Raw genomic sequence first — 19493 nt, forward strand, 5'->3', positions numbered from 1 at the left:
CCAGGCTTATGCTGCTGCTGCTGCTGCGGCAGTTAGAGTGATGTGGGCTGGGATGCTGGGATGGAGGCAGGCATAGGAGCGCCATGTTAGGAAGGGTTTGCAGGACAGATGAGGCTGGACAGATTCCTGAAGCAGGAGGGACTGTAGCTGGAGGGCTGTCATTGTCCTCCTTTGAGCTTTTCTTCCTCCATTTTCAATGTTGGTGGACGCTGCTTCCGTTTGTTCAGTCTCCCAAATTTGAACTCTGTGAGACTAAGCAGAAGAGGCTTGGAGCAGAGAAATGCAGAGCAGAGGAAATGGTTGACCGTATCCAAAGCTGTGGAGCATAAAACACAGCAGTTAATCACAAGTGGACAGTATGAAAGCAGAGTGCACAGCATGTAATCACCCAATATATCTGCTTTGCCATCTTAGGGAATGGAATGGGTTTTATTATTAACCCCTTTTCTCAGTGAGGAAAATAATGTAAGTAACTTGATCAAGACCAAGCATCTGTGCATTGACAGATCCGGGACTTGGACTCGGTGCCATCGTGTTGGAAATATTGTTAATTCCTCTTTAACACCCCCAGTCAGTCAGTGTATACAAATCTGAGCTCAATGTTAATGCTGCATTTTATAAGCTCCCAATTTAGCTATTCCTTCTTGAGTAACAAAGACACTTGTGTAGCACTTGACACCGAATGGCATCTTTGACTGTATCAAAGAATAAAATGGCATAATTGTATTGTAAAATCACTCTGTGTAATTCAGCCTTTTATTTAAGTCAGATTAATCGTTTGAGAAAATGAGTTTTTTTTTTTTTAGATCCCAGTGGTCCATAATTCCAAATAATCTTAAAAAAAAAAAAAACTAATTAAGAAATGTGTCTATGAAGTTTTCTGTTTTTTTGTTTTTGTTTTTGTTTCTTCCCTTGTGATTTGGTGACAGAAGACCAGGGAAAATAATTTGCTGGGTTTCAGATTTTTTGTTAAATCAATTTGAAGATTTCTTTTGCAATCTTCAGAGAAAAAGCTTTTTTTTCAGACACACCCTTACCTATCCATTCTGTTGCTGTATAGAACACAGTGTGGAACTGGAGACTGTGGAGGTTGATGAAAGCGAGATGAACTTTCTGTCTTTGTATTTTTCTCCAGCAAAATATTTATGAGGAGGTTCCTGAGGCTGTGTCAAGTATCTTCCAGATTGAACAGGAGGATATTTCCGAATGGGGACTATTAGGAGACGAGAACTTGGCGTTTAAGTCTCAGGAAATGTTAGATACTGTGCTACCCGAGGACTCCACCATGCACTTGGAAGCTGGTCCTCCCACAGCGGCCGCCAAAAAAACCACCAAGCGGCTATCTTTACAAGTAAGCAAAAGCAAACACTGCTGTCTGTGTTGGGACCGCTTAGAAGTGTGAGAGCCGGGGATGTGCGAATGTGAAGAAGTACCCAAGCAAAGATCAAGGTGTGGGGTGTGTGTTGTGGGGTGGGGGTGGGGTGTCAAACTTAAAAGGGTCATCAGACATGCAAAAGAAGAGGCAGATTCTTTTTTGAGGACTTTCCCCCCCATCTCTTGGAAGGAAGGGATTTTTAGGGTAAGAGGGCACCTGGGCTCTTCAGATGCTGGCCACAGTCTTCTACATTCGAGAGGAGTCAGGAAGTGTAGTCCCAGGACTAGGCCCCGGGTGAGCTTGGCCATGCACATACATTTGTCTGGTTGAGATTTCTTGTAACTCTGGGGTTCTTTCCTGTTGTGGGGGTATTTGACAGAACTCCATGGTGTGTGTTTGTATCACCTCAATGTCAGTTATGGTCCGTGAACTTGAACTCTCCAGTTAGGCCCCTTTATTTGTAGCGTCAATGGTGTAGGAGGAATGAGGAACACTTTGCTCCAGTAAACCATGACAGACTGGGAGACAAGGCGACTTTTTGACGGAGCTAATAAATATATCTAGATGAAAGAGTGAGGCAGGACTTTAGCTGCTCAGAAGAGTAGGGCTTACTGGCGTTCTGAGCTAAGTCCTTACCAACAGCAGAACAGAACTGTGCACATGTGATAGCAACCTGGTGACGAAATGGGAGATACAGCAGCAGTAAGACTGGGTAGCTTTTTAGAAGAGCAGCTGTGACGGCTTATAAAATAATGTGACCCAAGATCGCAAATGGAAGGAAGTTTAAGAGCCGTGAGATTCTCTAAATCCAAATCCACAATTAGGACTGATTCTCTGCCTCCAGAGTTCCCAAAACACACGAAAGACCAAATGCATATCACAAATGACTAGGAAAGTGCCGTGTGGCTGTTGAAAGTTACTCCAAGAGGCTTGAGATGCAGGCGTTGAGACCCCTGTAGGATTAAGAACAAAAAAGGTGATTTTTATGTTATTTTGGTGCAGAGGTAGCAGTGTGGGGGAGGGCGGGGAGGAGAAAGACAACCCTGTCATCATGGATGAATAATGTAATGACAGCAGACGCCAGGGCTTCCTCAGGTTAGTTTTGAGAAAAAAAGAGAGAGATTGAGGTTTTTAAATAAACAGACACGTGCCTAAGAAAAGTAAGCCAATGAACTCCTGCTTCACGTTTAAAACCTGACAAGGAAAGTGATCTTTTGTTTAGAAAGAAGAATTGGGTTTAAAAGAAAAAAAAAACCACCAGAGATTTGTGAGAGATTTCAGGAGTTAATTCTGGTCCGGACAGGTTGGCTCAGGTGGCTGCTTTCCACCTGCTGTGCTGGTGAGGGGCAGAGTGCTGCCCGTCAGTCAGTGCCCAATGACAGAGACGCAGAGCCTGCTTCGGAATGCAGAAGGCGGGCAACTGCGGGAACGCTAGGCTGTAAGGGCAAAGGTCTTGATTTCTGCCATCTCTGTGCTGTTCTGGTCTTGTAGGGTGCTTTTGAATGATTAAATACCTTGTTAAAATCATTGTGCCTCAACCCGTCCTAACAGGAAGAGGTAATTCTTTGAGCATGGGGTCCCTAGGGACTGACGTGGAAGACCAACCTTATTTCTTCCCTTAGAATTTTTATTAGATGGACTGTCAGAAAAATGCTAGGTATATTGCTCACCATGAGGGTCATGGATAGCCTACAAAGCTCTGGGCCCAGACTTTGTTGCTGGAGTTCTCCCAGCATGCATCTGAGCAGCTAAAGTCCTGGGCCAGACTTATGGCTCCTTTCTCCCCATTACTAGGCGCGTGGTTTAGACCTAGCTACCAAACTATTCCTGTGTTGTTCCAAATGAGGATAATGGCAGTTGCCACCTTGATGCTACGCAGGTGCTGTGTAGATAGCACTTAGTGTCTGGTACACAGATGTCTTAGTACGATCAGCGATTATTAGTTGCTACGTTCTGAATTTCAGCAGTCCACACATAAATGCCTCCTGATAGTGCTGCTGTGAGACTGTGTTAGAGCTGCTGGGTGGATCTGTAGCGAGTCGAGCATTATATGGTACACGGTTAGTGTGTGAGAGCCTCTAGTGGGGTGATGCAGTGTGGTGTCCAGCTGAGCATATTCCTCAACAATGTGGATGAGAATATGGGAGATTTGCTGATTGGATTTACAGATAATGTCTAAAATTTGATTGCTTAGCGCTCAGATTAAACCTAATAGGCATGAAGATATATTACGTTTTGCCTTTGGGTCTACCAAAGCATGAGAGGATTTAGTAGCAAATGTGAACTGCCTCAGGGCTTTAAAGTATAATGTCATTTTTTTGTGCTAGGGAAGACAAATATAGTTGCAGCTTACGTTAATTGACAGGTGCTATAGGAGGATCATCTTTCACTTGGCTTGATCTGGTCATTTCATATGTCAAATATTGTGCTCATATCTGAGTATCCAAGATACTCAGGAAGGTCCCTGACAAATTAGACTGAAGGAGGGCGACAAAGCCACCACTTTAGAACCGCTCCAGGTAAGGTATAGTTCAAGGGGCCAAAGTTGTTTATCTGGGGGAAAGCTGGCCCAAGGCGGTAGATATGCTCACGTACTCGACTGTCGGGCAAAAGGAGCTGGATTGTCCTCTCATAATGGTTCCGAAGGTTTGAATTTAAACGGGTAGATGAAAGTCATTCTACTCAGGAACAGAGAAACAAAACAGAAATGCCAGTAAGTGGAATGTCGGGAAGAGAAGATGGCTGGCTCTGTATGTATCCACATTCACTGTTCCTGACCTTGTTCCTGCAGATGACCAAGACTGGTAGAGACACGTAGGCAGAGGTCAGGTATGAACTGCAGGTGAGAACGTAATGCTCCGCTTTTATGATTTGCTAATTCCTTACCCAGGAAATTGCAAGAGGGCACTCTTTTACTGAGCAAAGCTCCAATCCCACAGCTAACTTTTATCTAGCCTTCTCCTACTTATCTGGCTGTCTCCCCGCCCCCCATCTTTGCAGGAAAAGCCTCCCTGCTTCCTCCCTCAAGCCTCAAATCAAAACAAAACAAAAGCACAGAGCAGTCAAAGGAGAAAACTGTGTGTGAATTATTACCACCATATATTCTGAAAACAATCTAGGAATTCTGAGAAAACAACACTTTCAACATCTAATTATTAAGAAGCAACTCTTTGTGAGACAGAGTTTATTCGGGTTTGCCAAGCAATAGAAATACAAAACAGTACAACTCTAATAAGTAGAGTTTGATAAACATCCAAAATTCTGTAAAGCATTAAAAGCTCCTTTTAGCTGCGATTATAATCAGAAGTTCTGCCAAACTGTCAGAAACTAAGGATAGGTTCTATTAAAATACCAAATCAAGGTGATGGAGGGGAAAACATCAACCAAGAAGAATAGGAAGGGAGATGGTCAGGATGCAATCCCCATAACTCACATAAATGCCAGGTGGGTGATGTAGCCTGCTTTTAATGCCAGTCTCACAAGGTGGAGACGTGATCCCTAGAGCAAGCAGGCTAACAAGACCAACTGGAATGGTGAGCTGTGAGTTCAACTGAGAAACTGTACCCCCTATGAGTAAGGTGGAGAGTGATGGAGGATGCTCTCAGCATCAGCTGTGGACCTCCACATGCACACAAACACACATGAGAACATACATATGCACGCACGTGAAACAAAAAAAAGAAGAGTAGATTCGGCTGGGACATAGCTTAGTGGTAGAGTGTTTGCTTAGCATGCCTGAGACCCTGGCTTTATCTTGTGTTTTTTTTCTTTAGTAATTTAAGGTAATGAATTAAAAATATTGTAAGTAAAGGTGAGGCTAACATTTTTATTTTCATTAATATATGCACATAAAATTAGTAACTTATCTTTAGTATTTATATTCTGCTATACACGTAGACATTAGAAGTTTAAGTATGAGACATAGCATTAAATATGAGAGAAAGGTCTAACTCTTTATGTGCCAACTTTCCTTAACAGCCTGCTTTATGTGTTTTTAAAGGTGAGAGCTCCAGAATTCTTGCATATCAGGGGAAAAGAACTTAAACGAATACAAAGAAGCAGACCAGTTGTTGTTAAGCCGTTGAAACGAATAAAGTCTGTAAGATCTCAGCCGGAAAAAAAAATAATTAAAAAGTAACTTCCTTAAATTTATATATTTTCTGTTTTCTTCTGAAATATTTATTTTCATTTTACGTGTATGAGTATTTGCTTGCATACATGTATGAGCACCAAATGCATGCCTGGTGTCTGGGGCGGCCAGGAGAGGGCGTTGGATCTCTTGGAACTAGAGTTAAAGGCAGTGTGGGTGCCAATCCTCCACAGGAGCAGCAAGTGCTGTTAGCTGTGAGCTGTCTCTAACACTTTCACACATCTTCCTATCCAAAGAGTAGACGTTCAGTGGCTTGATATATTGAAATGCATTTTTAGAAGGGATAAGCAAATATCTCATCATGTCATGTAGCGATCCAAGAGGAAACTTCTCAACGGAAGAGTTGGTGGTGGGTTTTCTAGTTGGGGGGCCTGGGCTGCCCTTGACACTCTCTGTTTCTGGTTTTGAGGGGTAGTTTTATGACAGCACTTAGAATAAAGAGACAGCATGGTAGAGACCACTGTTTGGTCATGGTTTGATTAACTGCTTTATTATATTGTTTATATAAAATAAAATAAAAACCTAACTCAAAATGGTCATAGCCTAGTCCGCTTAGTAATTCAGGTTTCTGTCTACTGTCCATTCATGTTTCCCTCTCCCCTGGCTGTATCTTTAATGAAGATTCTTTTATCTGTTATTGAGAAAAACTTTTCCATACAGTATATTTTAATCATGTTTTCCCCTCCCCCAATGGCTCTCAGCTCCTCCCCACCTCCCTACCCACACAACTTTATATCTTTCTCCAAAAAACAAATGAAGAGATGAGCAACCCCCCAAACAAACAAAAACAAGAAACACACAGACACACACACACACACACACACACACACACACACACACACACACGACCCTCCCCACAAAAACAGAAACCGAAATGTACAATCAAAAGACTAATGGGACAAAAATTGTCCAAACAAAGTCTACAAACACATCATCGAATGGGGTTCGAATATAGCGTGAGTGCAATTCAGATTACAGGTTAGCTGTGGCCGCTCATCCTTGTTGAAACTGGTTTTTTCTTCATTTCACCACTGGTTTTTGTGGGTTGCTCCGTTCTAGATTATCCTTCATTGAACTCTTTATGGAGGTTTAAAGAAACTTTAATTATTGGCTTTTGTTGTTGCTAAGGAAACTGGGGCGGTCTGGACGTGGAAGACAACCTGTTTTATTTTTCTTTAACTGCTAACTAAAACTTTGTAAATGGACATTACTCACAATTTAGTAGTTAAGAGTAGATTCATGGGTAAAGAATTCCAAAGCTGATGAAACAGTGAAATTGGCATTTAAGTGACCCTGTGCATGCCATTGCTTATCTGCATTGCTTTAAGCTCATTTAGTTAGCAAGATTATGTATTAAAGCAAATAGTGACAGCAGGCAACAAGTATTTTACCTTCAATAAATAGTTACTGTCAGATTATCAATGAAGCAGAAACTTTTTGATTTTTTTTTGTCTCTAAAAATCTTTGCATTTAGTGCATTAAGCCAAGTAGCATGGCCACACACAGAGTCAGGGTCTTTTCTTTTTTATGTCTTAGCATTTCAAAGAATGACAGATAGTTCTGCTTAAAGAGAGTGTGCTGTAAAAACACACAGGCTTTCTTGAGAATGCCAAAAATATTTGTAGATCTTATTGATATGTATTTGTTGTTTTAATTCACAAAAGCTGATTTTAGAAACTTCCATGATAGAGAAACAAGACTGGAATGCAGGGGAAGAAATACAGGGCATTTAAAGAATTTGTTTTATGAAAGAGAATCTTGGGAAAATATTGCTGAAAGTCTTTAATCCACGGCTACTCTGTCATTAGCCAGTCTACCTTTTCTCACCAGCTGACCGCACTGGAACTCAGTTCTCCATTGCAGCAGATTGCTGTTTAGCTCAGTCTACCGAGGAAGATTCATTTACTAATCTGTGCTGTTAGACTGATGGGAGCAGAAGAAACACACACACACACACACACACACACACACACACACACACACACACACGCACATCTCAACAGCAACAAACCAAAATCAGTATAATCTGAAGAACACCCTACTAGCCAGGACCTGTCTGAAACAGGGTGATGGTTCAAGGAAGTTTGACATGGGAGCTTACCTTTATGTTCCTTTCTCTGCTCCTTCCCTCCCCCATCTCCACTTCTCTTCATTTTCTATTAAGGGAGAACATAGCCCTGCATTCCTGGTCATTGCTTTTCACTCTCCCAGTTAGGTTTCTTGTCTCAGACATTTCCCTGGCTTTAGACATACCTCTTCCCCTTCCTCACAGTATTCGCAAATGTCATACCCTGCCCTTGTTGGACTCTATGCTATTTTGGAAAGTCATAGATGGCTTTATGTGTGATTGAATAATGTACCTGTATGCCGAGCAATAGGCTAAATGCTATATAGTGCAATTAAGTAACAATAAAAATAAAATGAGTAATTCTACAGCCCAAGAACACTCATTTTATTTTATTTTTTTAAAAAACCAGTTATCATAAATATAAGAGCTAGAAAATTTCCTTCTATTCTTTTTCTAAAGGTTTTTAGAGAAGTTGATAATATAACTTGCAAGCTCAAGAACTAAGATTCTGACCTTGCCCCTGACAACTCCAGAATTTTTATTCTTTATACTACGCTGCTAGTTCAAGTTTTCTAGACACATGGGCTAGCATACAGATCAGCCCTGGCCACTGGGCAAGGGCCAAACAAGCAAACAAACAAACCCCAGGACTAATACAATTCATGGAAAGAGACATTTATAAAACACAGATGCCACCCCCTCACACACCATTATCATGGGGGAGCAAGTGAAGCAGAAAATGAAGGAAAGAAAAAGAAAACTTGGCCGAGGCATCTGTCATCAAGGCCTTGTCTGAAGGATGTTTAGACATGAACAGAAGCAGCCTGTCTTTGTGTGTTGTCCTTCAAGCTGGTAACAGTTGACATCTGCTATGCAAGAGACTGTTCTAAATGCATTTACTCTTCTTAAGTCAAGGCCTATGGCCAAATGAGGATTTTCAAAGTATTTAAATGCAAGCAGCAATAACCCAAGAACTGTACTCTTCATGGGTGCTGGAAGTCAGGCAGGATGCTTGGTGTCCTTAAGCTTAGAGAGATGCCAGACAGGTGCAGAAAGCAACAGAGAACCAGTGTGCCCACTAAAGGCAGCAAAGAGGGATCTGCAGATGGGAAAAGAGAAGGAGCATAGTGCCCAGCTCACCTGATCAAACTTTGTCTTTGAGGAGGACCGTGACTGGAGTGAGCTGGTAACAATGAGCAGAGAAGAGATGGACCTCTGCTTGGCATTGGATTTGCAAGGGAAGGAGAGAGATGTCAGATATTTCGTATCTTGAGCATGAGGAATCTAGATTATTGTGATGACGGGGATGAGATTTGGAGCATTGAGCAGAGGAAAAAAAAACCACTTTTTTTTTTTTTGCCTGTTATTAAAAAGAAGTTCGAACCTAGAAGGCACACCCAATTGGGGAGCTAGAGGCTTCAAATTAAGGTAAAATTGAGAGAAAGATGAAAATCTGGGGATAGAGGATGCTATGAAAAGCCCCCAGAGGAGGAACAGTTTCAAGAAGAGTCAGCTTGTGGCTTGAAGGCCTTGCGGAGCATGGCCTACAGGTGGCACGCTCCTTCAATCCAGCGGAGTAGAGAGCTGGGGTGGAGTAGCAGCAGATGAAGGGCCCTTCTCAGGAGCTCTCAGTCTGAATTCATTGGAAAGGCGTTGGGTTTACATAGAGCAATAATGCACTTGGACCCCAGGGGCTGCTAAACTAGGCCTGCTCCAAAGAAAGGGTGATCTCTCTGGTACAGATGTATGAGGGTTCGAATGTGTAAAGCACCCAGCACCCAGCACCCAGCCTGGAACATACTAGGTGCTTAAGCAGTTGATGAGATGGCAGGTGACATGCAGCATCAAGAAAGTGGTCATCATGACTTCTTTGCTCCTCTAGAAAGGCCAGAGAGAGAGACACAGTTTGGGAGTAGGACGGGATGTGATACCTGAAGATACACAGTGTTTCACTGATGAACTTCTGTAGTGTTCCATCATTTCTTTCGCAGAGGAAGGAACCCTAGACTGAGTTACAGAATTCAAGTGAGGAGAGATCACTGGAGAAATGAGTTTGCTTCAGACCTATTCATTTGTCTTGTGTATGTAAGGCATGTTGATTGCTATGAGTTTGGAGCTCTGGTCATTTCCCAATGCTGTAATGTTAAATTTGTCATAAACCATTATTATAGTTTTGTGTCTGATCCCTACACTTGACTATTCTGTTTAGAGCCTGAACTGAACTGCCAGTATCAATGTATTTCTTACCTAACACCCGTAAAATGATGAAAGAAGCTCACTTTGTTTCCTGTTACAGAATCCCCCAGGTCCACCCCATCCCTCATCTTCACGACCTGTGTTGCACAGTTCCAACTGCGAAGCTGCCCGTGGATCTGCACCTGGCATCTCGAGTGTATCACACTCCGGACAGGACAGGTCACAAGACTTTGCTTAGATTCTTGAAGACATCTGTCTTAGGTGGTCACTCTATGGATGACCAGAGAGACGGGTAAGAGTTTTCTGGTTATTTTGTTTTGAACTGTCAAAAATATTCAGTGAGAGGAAGAGAATGTGAGAGACAAAGGCTTCTAATTAATCCACTGATGGCAGAGCCCTCACGATGTAGCCTTAAAGGGCCCACCTTTGCAACGGCTTCTGTGGAAATTCAGTTTCCAACACATGAACATGGAGAGTCTCATTCATCTGTAGCAGTAACTTATCATAAGGAAATTTGATCGATTAACCTAGTTCTATAAGTGTCTTTTTTTCTTTTTTTCTTCCTTCCTTCCCTCCCTCCCTCCCTCCCTCCCTCCCTCCCTCCCTCCTTTCTTTCTTTCTTTCTTTCTTTCTTTCTTTCTTTCTTTCTTTCTTTCTTTCTTTCTTTCCTTCTTTCTTTCATTTAAACATTTTTTAAAAAAACTTTACGACAACCCTGGGACACAAATGTGGTGATTGAGGCATATGGACGTTAAGCACCTTATCTCATGCAGCTAAAAGAATCACAGTTTGGGGATGAGAACTCAAGCATGTGTTTGGACCAGAGTCCACTGTCCTACTTTGGTCCTGGATAGTGTACAGAAGCCATATTTTGGAGTTCATTCAAGGTCTCTGTGTGTATCCCTTCCTTTGCAATCTACGCATTGTTCTGTGGACAGTATATGATCTACAACATTCTCAAAAGAAGAGGGGAAGGGGAAGAGAGCTAATATTCGCTTAGTAGCAAAAATATTCCCAGCTCAGAGTTACCTGTTCTGCATATGTTTTCTATTTGAATTTTCAACTGTTAAGGGAGAAATAATTTCCATGTTATTCATGAAGAAATTTAAGCTTCATAGTATCAGGTTACTTGCCCAAGGTATCTCTGAGTAGTGAATGGAATGCAGGAATGTCTAACTTAGTTTTATCCTCAATCATTTTTCCCCATCTTTTTCTCCATGTAAAATATATATTTCAGACATTTTTGTCCTAATCAACCCCTCAATTAGATTTTAATACCCAAGACTCTAGATATGCTGGTATCTACTTTAGTATTGTTTGTTTTCCTATACTTGTGCATATAAAGAAAACTCTTTTCTCATCCTACCCTCTTCATACTCAAAATGTGAGTTTTCACCTCCAGGGAGTCAGTGTCTCTCATCCACCATTAACACATGCTCCACTCTCATCTTTTAGAAGACTGGGTAGGACTCAGGAAGAAAACCCATTACCTACGTAATAAGAAAATATTAAATTAAATTGGACTCTTCTCAGAATTAAAGTTTATTCTAGACATACAAGAATAAGATTTTAAAAGACTACTTCAGATTGTATTCACACATTACTAAGGTTTACCTATTCTTTTCATGGTGCATTCTGAACCCGCTAACTCTGCTTGACTTTTAGTATAAATTGGAGCACTGTTATATTCTTTTACAACTTAAAAGTTATCCTTTTGGGGGAGTGACAAAGAGACAAGGCTTTTCTGTGTAACAGCTTTAGCTATCCTGAAACTCACTTTGTAGACCAGGCTGGCCTTCAACTCACAGAGATCTGCCTGCCTCTGCTGGGATTAAAGGCGTGCGCCACCACTGCCCAGCACATTTTCTTGGTGTTCAGCAACCATAACGAATTTCAATTTGACTCCTTGAAAGAAGGAATTCAAACTGTTATGGTACTTAATTTTTTTTTATTGAAACAATGTATTTTCAGTACACATGTGCCAATCACAATATACACGTAAAGTCTCTTAGTTTCATCAAGTCAGTGGTGACTTCTTAGTTAGGGCTGCTGTGAAGAGACACCATGACCACAAAGGAAGATGTTTAACTGAGGTGGCTTACAGTTTCACAAGGTCAGCCCATTATTGTGATGGCAGGAATATGGTGGCATGCAGGCAGACATGGTGCTGGAGAGGTAGTTGAGACTTCTGCATCTTCATCCATAGGCAGCAGAAGCGGCTGTGTACCACACTGAGCATCCTTAAAGCCCACCCCCTAGTGACACACTTCAACAAGCCACACCTACTTCAACAAAGTCACACCTCCTTACAGTGGCACTCTCAATGGGCGAAGAAGCATTCAAACACATGAGTCTTTGGGGGCCATTCCTATTCAAACCACCATGGAGTATGAAAATCTGAAAACTGTTTTCAGCATCTCTGAAAACCATAGCAGCCTAACACTGGGAGTACAAAATAAAGAGTGTGTGTGGTCTAGTAGTCATGAGATTCTGCTGCTTTCTTTTTCTTTGGTTCAGAAGAGTGTATCCAAGCCTAATTCACATAGACAGGTTCTCTGCCACTGAACTAGATAGCCAATCCCTGAAAACAACAACAACAACTGTTTAGTTTTGAGTCATTTTCATTAACACTCTAGGGGCCAAACATCATTTTGAGTACTTACAGCTTTTATTAGTCAGCAAAATGTTAAAAAAAAAATGCTTTCTTTCCAATCCTAAGTTTTTCTTTTTCCAAGTAGATCTTACTTTCTTTTTCCAGGAGAGTAAGTAAGTGCTCTGTTTGATAAAGATAATTCTTGGCAATTTATTTTTAAGTGCCAAATAAGAAGTTAATTTAAGTACTGAATATTTAATTCTCTAGCATCCATCTGTTGAGGATTACCTTGCTAAACATAGCTTAACCTTTTCAAAATATATCTGTCAGCTGAGCCTACAAGTTCAGAGAAGTGTATAATTTTTCCTGCCCTAAAAAGAGTTCTGAAGAAAGGTAACTGTAAAAACAAAGCAAGTACATCTGACTGTGGGGATTTGCTTTTGCTATACTAAGAATAGTTCACTCTAAATCATAATAATACTTGTGGCTATGAAGCTGTAGTGCTTTGTTAATTCCACACATAGTAATTGTTATTTGTGGTAAATACCAAGAATAGTTTAGTAGAATGGTAAGGATATACACTCAAGTTTATTTATTTATTTTTCTTTTTATTTATTCGTCTCTCATACAATATATCCTGACTGCAGGCTCCCCTCCCTCTACTTCTCTCAATTCCCTGCCTCAGCCTCTCTTCCTCCGCCCCTCCCAGCACCCCCCCATCCCCTCTTTCCCAGATCCCCAGATCTCCTCCCCCTCCATTTCCCTCCAGAAAAGAGCAGCCCCCCCCATGACATCAACTGAGCACAGCATAATAAGATGCAATACGATTAGACACAAACCCTTGTATCAAGGCTGGATGAGGCAACCCAGTAGGAGGAAAAGGATCCGAAGAGCAGGCAAAAGAGTCAGAGACACCCCCACTCCCACTGTTAGGAGTCCCACAAAAATCCCAAGCTAAACAATCACAGCATATATGCAAAGGACCTAGCACAGACCCATTTAGGCTCAGTGATTGCTGCTTGCGTCTTGGTGAGCTCCTATGAGCCTTGCTTAGTTGATTCTGTGGGCCATGTTCTTGTGTCCTTGACCCTTATGGCTCCTGCAGTTCTCTCCCCCCCCTTCTTCTAAGGTGTTCTCCCTGAGCTCTGCCTAGTGTTTGGCTGTGAGTCTCTGCATCTGCTCCCACTCGCTGTCAGAGGAAGCCTCTCTGATGATGACTGGGCTAGGCACCCATCTATGAGTATAGCAAAATGTTGTTAGGAATTACTTCATCAACTTTTTTCTTTTTCTTCTCTCTCTCTGTCTCTCTCTCTCCCCCTTCTCAGTCTCTGTCTCTCTCTGTCTCTGCCTGGCTGCCTGCCTGCCTGTCTGTCTCTCTCTCTCTCTCCCCTCCCCCTCTCTTTTGTGGTCAGTCCTGTTTGGTTCTATCCTAGGTCTCTGAGCCATCCAGCTTCCGGTTGCTGCCTCTATAAGCAGTGTTGGCCATGGGCTCCCTTTCGTGGTTTGAGCCTCAAGTTAGACCCATTGGTTGACGACTCCCACGATCTCTGAGCCACTATTACTTCAGCATATCTTGCAGGAAGGACAGGTGGGGGTTTTGTGGCTAGGATGGCGTTCTGGTTCCACCTCTGGGAATCTCGCCTGGTTCCCGAAGATGGCCAATTCAGACTCTGAATCCTCTGTTACTAGGAGTCCTCACTAGGGTCACTCTCATAGGTTCCAGGAACTTTCTACTCTACTAGGTTTCCATATCACCCTCTAAGTATCCCCTACCCCAGATGTACTCTGCCTGTACTCTCTCCCCATTCTCTCCCTCCCCAACCTGCTCCCTCCTGTTCCCATTCCCACCCATACCCAGTCCACCCACACAATCTATTCTGTTTCCCCTTCCCAGGGAGATCCATGCATCCATCCCTAGAGCCCTCCTTGTTACGTATCTCTCTAGCTCTGTGGATTGTAGTGTGATTATCTTTACTTAACCAGCTAATATCCAATTATAAATGAGTACATACCATGCTTGTCTTTCCAGGTCTGGGTTGCCTTGCTCAGATGATTTTTTTTCCCTAGTTCCATCCATTAGCTTGCAAATTTCATGATGTCATTTTTTTTCTAGCAACTGAGTAACAATCCATTGTGTAAATGTACCACATTTTTGTTATCCATTCTTCTCTTGAAGGACATCTAGGTTGTTTCCAATTTCTGGCTATTATGAATAAGGCCACAATGAACATAGTTGAGCAAGTGTCCTTGTAGGATGTAGAGTCTTTTGGATATATGCCCAAGAGAAGTATAGCTGGATCTTGAGGTAGATTGATTCTCAACTTTCTGAGGAACCACCATATTGATTTCCATAGTGACCATACAAGTTTTTACTCCCACCAGCAAAGGAGGAGTGTTCCCCTAGCTCCACATATCCTCTCCAGCAAAATGAGCTGTCACTTGTGTTATTGATCTTGGTCATTCTGATAGGTGTAAGATGAAATCTCAAAGTTGTTTTGATTTGCATTTCCCTGATGGCTAAGAATGTTGGACATTTTTAAAAGTGTTTCTCAGACACTTGTGGTTTCTCTATTGAGAATTCTCTGTTTAAATCCCATTTTTAATTGGATTATTTGATTGTTAGATGCCTAGTTTCTTGAATTCTTTATATATTTTAGATATTAGCTTCTATTGGATGTGGAATTGGTAAAAATCTTTCCCCATTCTGTAGGCTGTCATTTTGTCCTAGTGATAGTGTCCTTTGCCTTACAGAAGATTTCCAGTTTCATACAGGTCTCATTTATTAATTGTTAATCTTAATGCATGAGTTATTGATGCTCTGTTTAGGAAGTTGTCTCCTGTGCTGATTCATTCAAGGCTGTTCCCCACTTTCTCTTCTGTCAGGTTGAGTGTGTCTGGTTTAATGTTGAGGACTTTGATCCACTTGGACTTGAGTTTTGTGCAGGGTGATAAATATGGATTGATTTGCATTGTTGCACATACAAGACATTCAGTTAGACCAGTAACAATTGTTGAAGATGTTATCTTTTCCCCATTGTACATTTCTGGCTTCTTTATAAAAAAAAATCAAGTGTTCACAGGTGTGTGGATTTACTTATGTCTGAGGTTTCAATGCAATTCCATTGATCAACATGTCTGTTTTCATGCCAGTATCATGAAGTTTTTATTACTCTATCTCTATACTAATAAAAGGTATCTTTGAAATACCTCCAGAAGTTCTTTTATTGTTCAGGATTGTTTTAGCTATCCTGGATTTTTTGTTTTTCCATATGAAATTGAGTATTGTCCTTTCAAGGTCTGTAAAGAATTGTGCTGCTGGTGGTAGCTCATGCCTTTAATCTCAGCACTTGGGAGGCAGAGGCAGGTAGATCTCTGTGAGTTCAATGCCAGCCTGGTCTATGATCATGTGTTTATTTTTTTCTTTCTTTCAGTTTGTTTATATGGTAGCTTACATTGGTTGATTTTTCTATGTTGAACCATCCCTGCATCAAGTAGGGATAAAGTCTACTTGATCATGGTAGATGATCTTTTTGATGTGTTCTTTTTTTTTTTTTTTTTTTTTTTTTTTTGGTTTTTCGAGACAGGGTTTCTCTGTGTAGCTTTGCGCCTTTCCTGGAGCTCGCTCACTTGGTAGCCCAGGCTGGCCTCGAACTCACAGAGATCCACCTGGCTCTGCCTCCCGAGTGCTGGGATTAAAGGCGTGCGCCACCACGCTGGGCTCTTGATGTGTTCTTGGATTGGGTTTGTGAGTATTTTGTTGAGTATTTTTGTGTCTATTTTCACAAGGGAAATTGGTCTGTAATTCTCTTTCTTTGTAGGGTCTTTGTGTGCTTTGAGTATCAGGATGACTGTGTCTCATAAAATGAATTTGGCAGTGTTTTTTATGTTTCTGTTTTGTGGAATAATTTGAGGACTATTGGCATTAACTCTTCTTTGAAAGTCAGGTAGAATTCTGTGCTAAAACTGTCTGGCCCTGGGTGGTTTTTTTTTTGGGGGGGGGGTTGGGAAACTTTTAATGACTACTTCTCTTTCCTTGGGGGTTATAGGTCTATTTAAATTGTTTATCTGATCTTGATTTAAGATGATTGCCACTTGATTTGACAAGTGGTATATATTGAGAAAATTGTCAATTTTCTTATAGATTTTCCAATTTTGTGGAGTGCAGTTTTTGATTCTCTGAAATTCCTCAGTTTGTGTTGTTATGTCCCCTTTTTCATTTCTGATTTTGTTAATTTAGATATTATCTCTCTGCCTTTTAGTTAGTTTGGATAAGGGTTTGTCTATCTTTGATCTCAAAGAATCAAATCTGTGTTTCATTGATTCTTTGTATTGTTCTTTGCTTCTATTTTATTGATTTTAGTCCTCAGTTTGAATATTTCTTGTTGTCTACTTTTCTTGGGTGTGTTTGCTTCTTTTTGTTCTAGAGCTTTCAGGTGATCTGTTAAGTTGCTAGTATGAGGTCTCTTCAACTCTTTTATGTAGGCACTTAGTGCTATGAATTTTCCTCTTAGCACATTTTCCATTGTATTCCATAAGTTTGAGTATTTTGTGCATTCATTTTCAATGAATTCTAGGAAGTCTTTAATTTCTTCCTTTATTTATGTCTTGATCCAGTAATCATTCAGTAGAGAATTGGTCAGTTTCCATGAGTTTTTAGGCTTTTTGTTGTTTCTGTTGTTGCTGAAATCCAGCTTTAATCCTTGGTGGTCTGATAGGATACAGGGAGTTATTTCAGTTTTCTTGTATTTGTTGAGATCTGTTTTGTGACCTAGTATGTGGTCAGTTTTGGAGAAAGTTCTGTGAGGGGCTTTATACTGTGAGAAGAAGGCATATTCTTTTGTGTTTGGGTGAAATATTCTGTAGATATCTGCTAGATCCTTTTGGTTCAAAACATCTGTGAGCTCCAATATTTCTCTGTTTAGTTTTTGTCTAGATGGCCGTCTATTGGTGAGAGTGGGGTATTGAAGTCTACCAATGTCAATGAGTGAGGGTCGATGTGATATATGGTTTAAACGTTAGAAATGTTCCTTTTGCAAATGTGGGTGCCCTTGTGTTTGGGGCATAGATGTTAAGGATTGAGACATATTCTTGGGGGATTTTTCCTTTGAGTATGAAGTGTCCTTTCCCACTTTTTTTTGATTAGTTTTGGTTGAAGTCTATTTTGTTAGGTATTTGTTAGGTGAAGAATGACTTTCACCAGCTTGATTCTTAGGTACATTTGCTTGGAAAATCTTTTTCCAACCCTTTACTTTGAGGTAATGTCTATTTTTGGTGTTGAGATATGTTTTTTATACAGCAGAAGGATGGATCCTGTTTTTACATCCATTCTATTAGCCTGTGTTTTTATTCAGGGATTAAGTCCACTGACATTGAGAGATAGCAGTGACCAATGATTGTTAATTCCTGTTATTTCGTTGTTGTTGTTCTTGTTGGTGGTGGTGGTGGTGTGTGTGTGTGTGATTCCCTTTGTTTTCCTGGTATGAGGTTATTTATTTCCTGTATTTTTATGGGTTTAGTTAACCTCCTTTGGTTGGAGTTTTCTCTCTAGTATCACTTGTAGGGCTGAATTTATAGATAGATATTGTTTAAATTTGACTTTGTCATGGAATGTCTTGTTTTCTCTGTCTATGATGATTTAAAATTTTGCTGGGTATATATTAGTCTGGGCTGGCATCCATGGTCTCTTAGAGTCTGTAGCACATCTGTCCAGGCCCTTTTGGCTTTTAGTGTCTCCGTTGAGAAGTTGGTTGTAATTTTAATAGGTCTACCTTTATAATACTTTCTCTTTTCCCCTTGGTACTTTTAATATTTTTTTTTATTCGGTATATTTAGTGTTTGATTATTATGTGGTAAGGGGACTTTCTTTTCTGGTCCAATCTATTTGGTGTCCTATATGCTTCTTGTATCTTTATAGGCATATCCTTCTTTAGGATAGGAAAATTTTCTTCTAAGATTTTGTTGAAAATGTTTTCTGGACTTTTGAGCTGGTATTCATCTCTTTCTCCTATTCCTATTATTCTTAGGTTTGGTCTTTTCATAGCGTTCCAGATTTCCTGGATGTTTTATGTCAGAATTTTTTTTTAGATTTAACATTTTCTTTGACCAATGTATCTATTTCTTCTGTTGTATTTTCAATGCCTGAGATTCTGTCTTCCATCTCTTGTTTTTGTTGGTGAGGCTCAGTCTGTAGTTCCTGTTTATTTATCTAGATTTTCCATTTTCAGATTCCCTCAGTTTGTGTTTTTTTCTTTTCTCCTCTCTCTCTCTCTCTCTCTCTCTCTCTCTCTCTCTCTCTCTCTCTCTCTCCAGGATTTCTCTGTCCTAGAACTCACTTTGTAGACCAAGCTGGCCTTGAACTCACAGAGATCCACCTGCCTCTGCCTCCCGAGTGCTAGGATTAAGGATGTGCACCACTATGCCTGACTTAGTTTGTGTTTTCTTGGCTTTCTTTAAGGGATTCTTCCAATTTTTTGTTTGTCTTTTTCTCGATTTTTATTTCTTTTTTTAAACATTCTTTTTATTTATTCTTTGTGTCTTTCACATCATGCATATCAATCCCATTCATTTCCCCATCCTTTCTCAGCTGCCCTCTATTCCCACAGCGCCCCCCCCCCAATAAAATCTGAGAGGAAAAAAAAAAAGGCAAAATAATTTCACCATGGTAGTTGTAGTGTGATATAGTGTTCATTACAAGGAGTCATTGGTCTGGATCAAGGCCTCTGGTTTCTGCCACACCATTGATGCTGGGCCCTCACTAGGATTCCTCTTGGATATCCTGTTGTTGCTCTGTGTTGTGGAGATCCTGCTGCCTTGAGTCTGCAGGACTGACCCCTACATGTGCTCACGAAGATCATAGATGGGATAGATGTTGGGGTGGGTCAACTCATAACCCTGGCTCTGGACCTGGGCAGTTGCAGGTTGGTCAGCCTGCCAGCCCTCTCTTCCCTGTCCTCGCCACCAGGGTGAACTCCACAGCACTGCCCAGGCTAATTCACTAGTTGCAGCAATTAGCAAGAGGCAGGGCCAGTTCTCCTGTTTCCACTCCCTTAGGGTCCACACTCCCACCCATGGACCATCGGGGCCAGCTCTATTGTTTGGTCCAGGTAGAGCT

At 41.1% G+C, this 19493-nt stretch overlaps 1 protein-coding gene across 1 annotated transcript in view; it reads left to right on the forward strand.

The window, feature by feature from the left end:
• The window catches only part of Ttc6 (tetratricopeptide repeat domain 6), a 194777-nt gene that overhangs the window by 64429 nt on the left and 110855 nt on the right, over nucleotides 1-19493 (forward strand). The window contains exons 4-6 of the mRNA XM_028869755.2: nucleotides 1136-1351; nucleotides 5376-5509; nucleotides 9890-10081. Coding sequence (XP_028725588.1) covers nucleotides 1136-1351; nucleotides 5376-5509; nucleotides 9890-10081 — 542 coding nt within the window. The remainder of the gene's footprint in view (nucleotides 1-1135; nucleotides 1352-5375; nucleotides 5510-9889; nucleotides 10082-19493) is intronic.

This window comes from Peromyscus leucopus, chromosome 14 (assembly GCF_004664715.2).
Source record: "Peromyscus leucopus breed LL Stock chromosome 14, UCI_PerLeu_2.1, whole genome shotgun sequence".
Lineage (NCBI taxonomy): Eukaryota > Metazoa > Chordata > Mammalia > Rodentia > Cricetidae > Peromyscus > Peromyscus leucopus.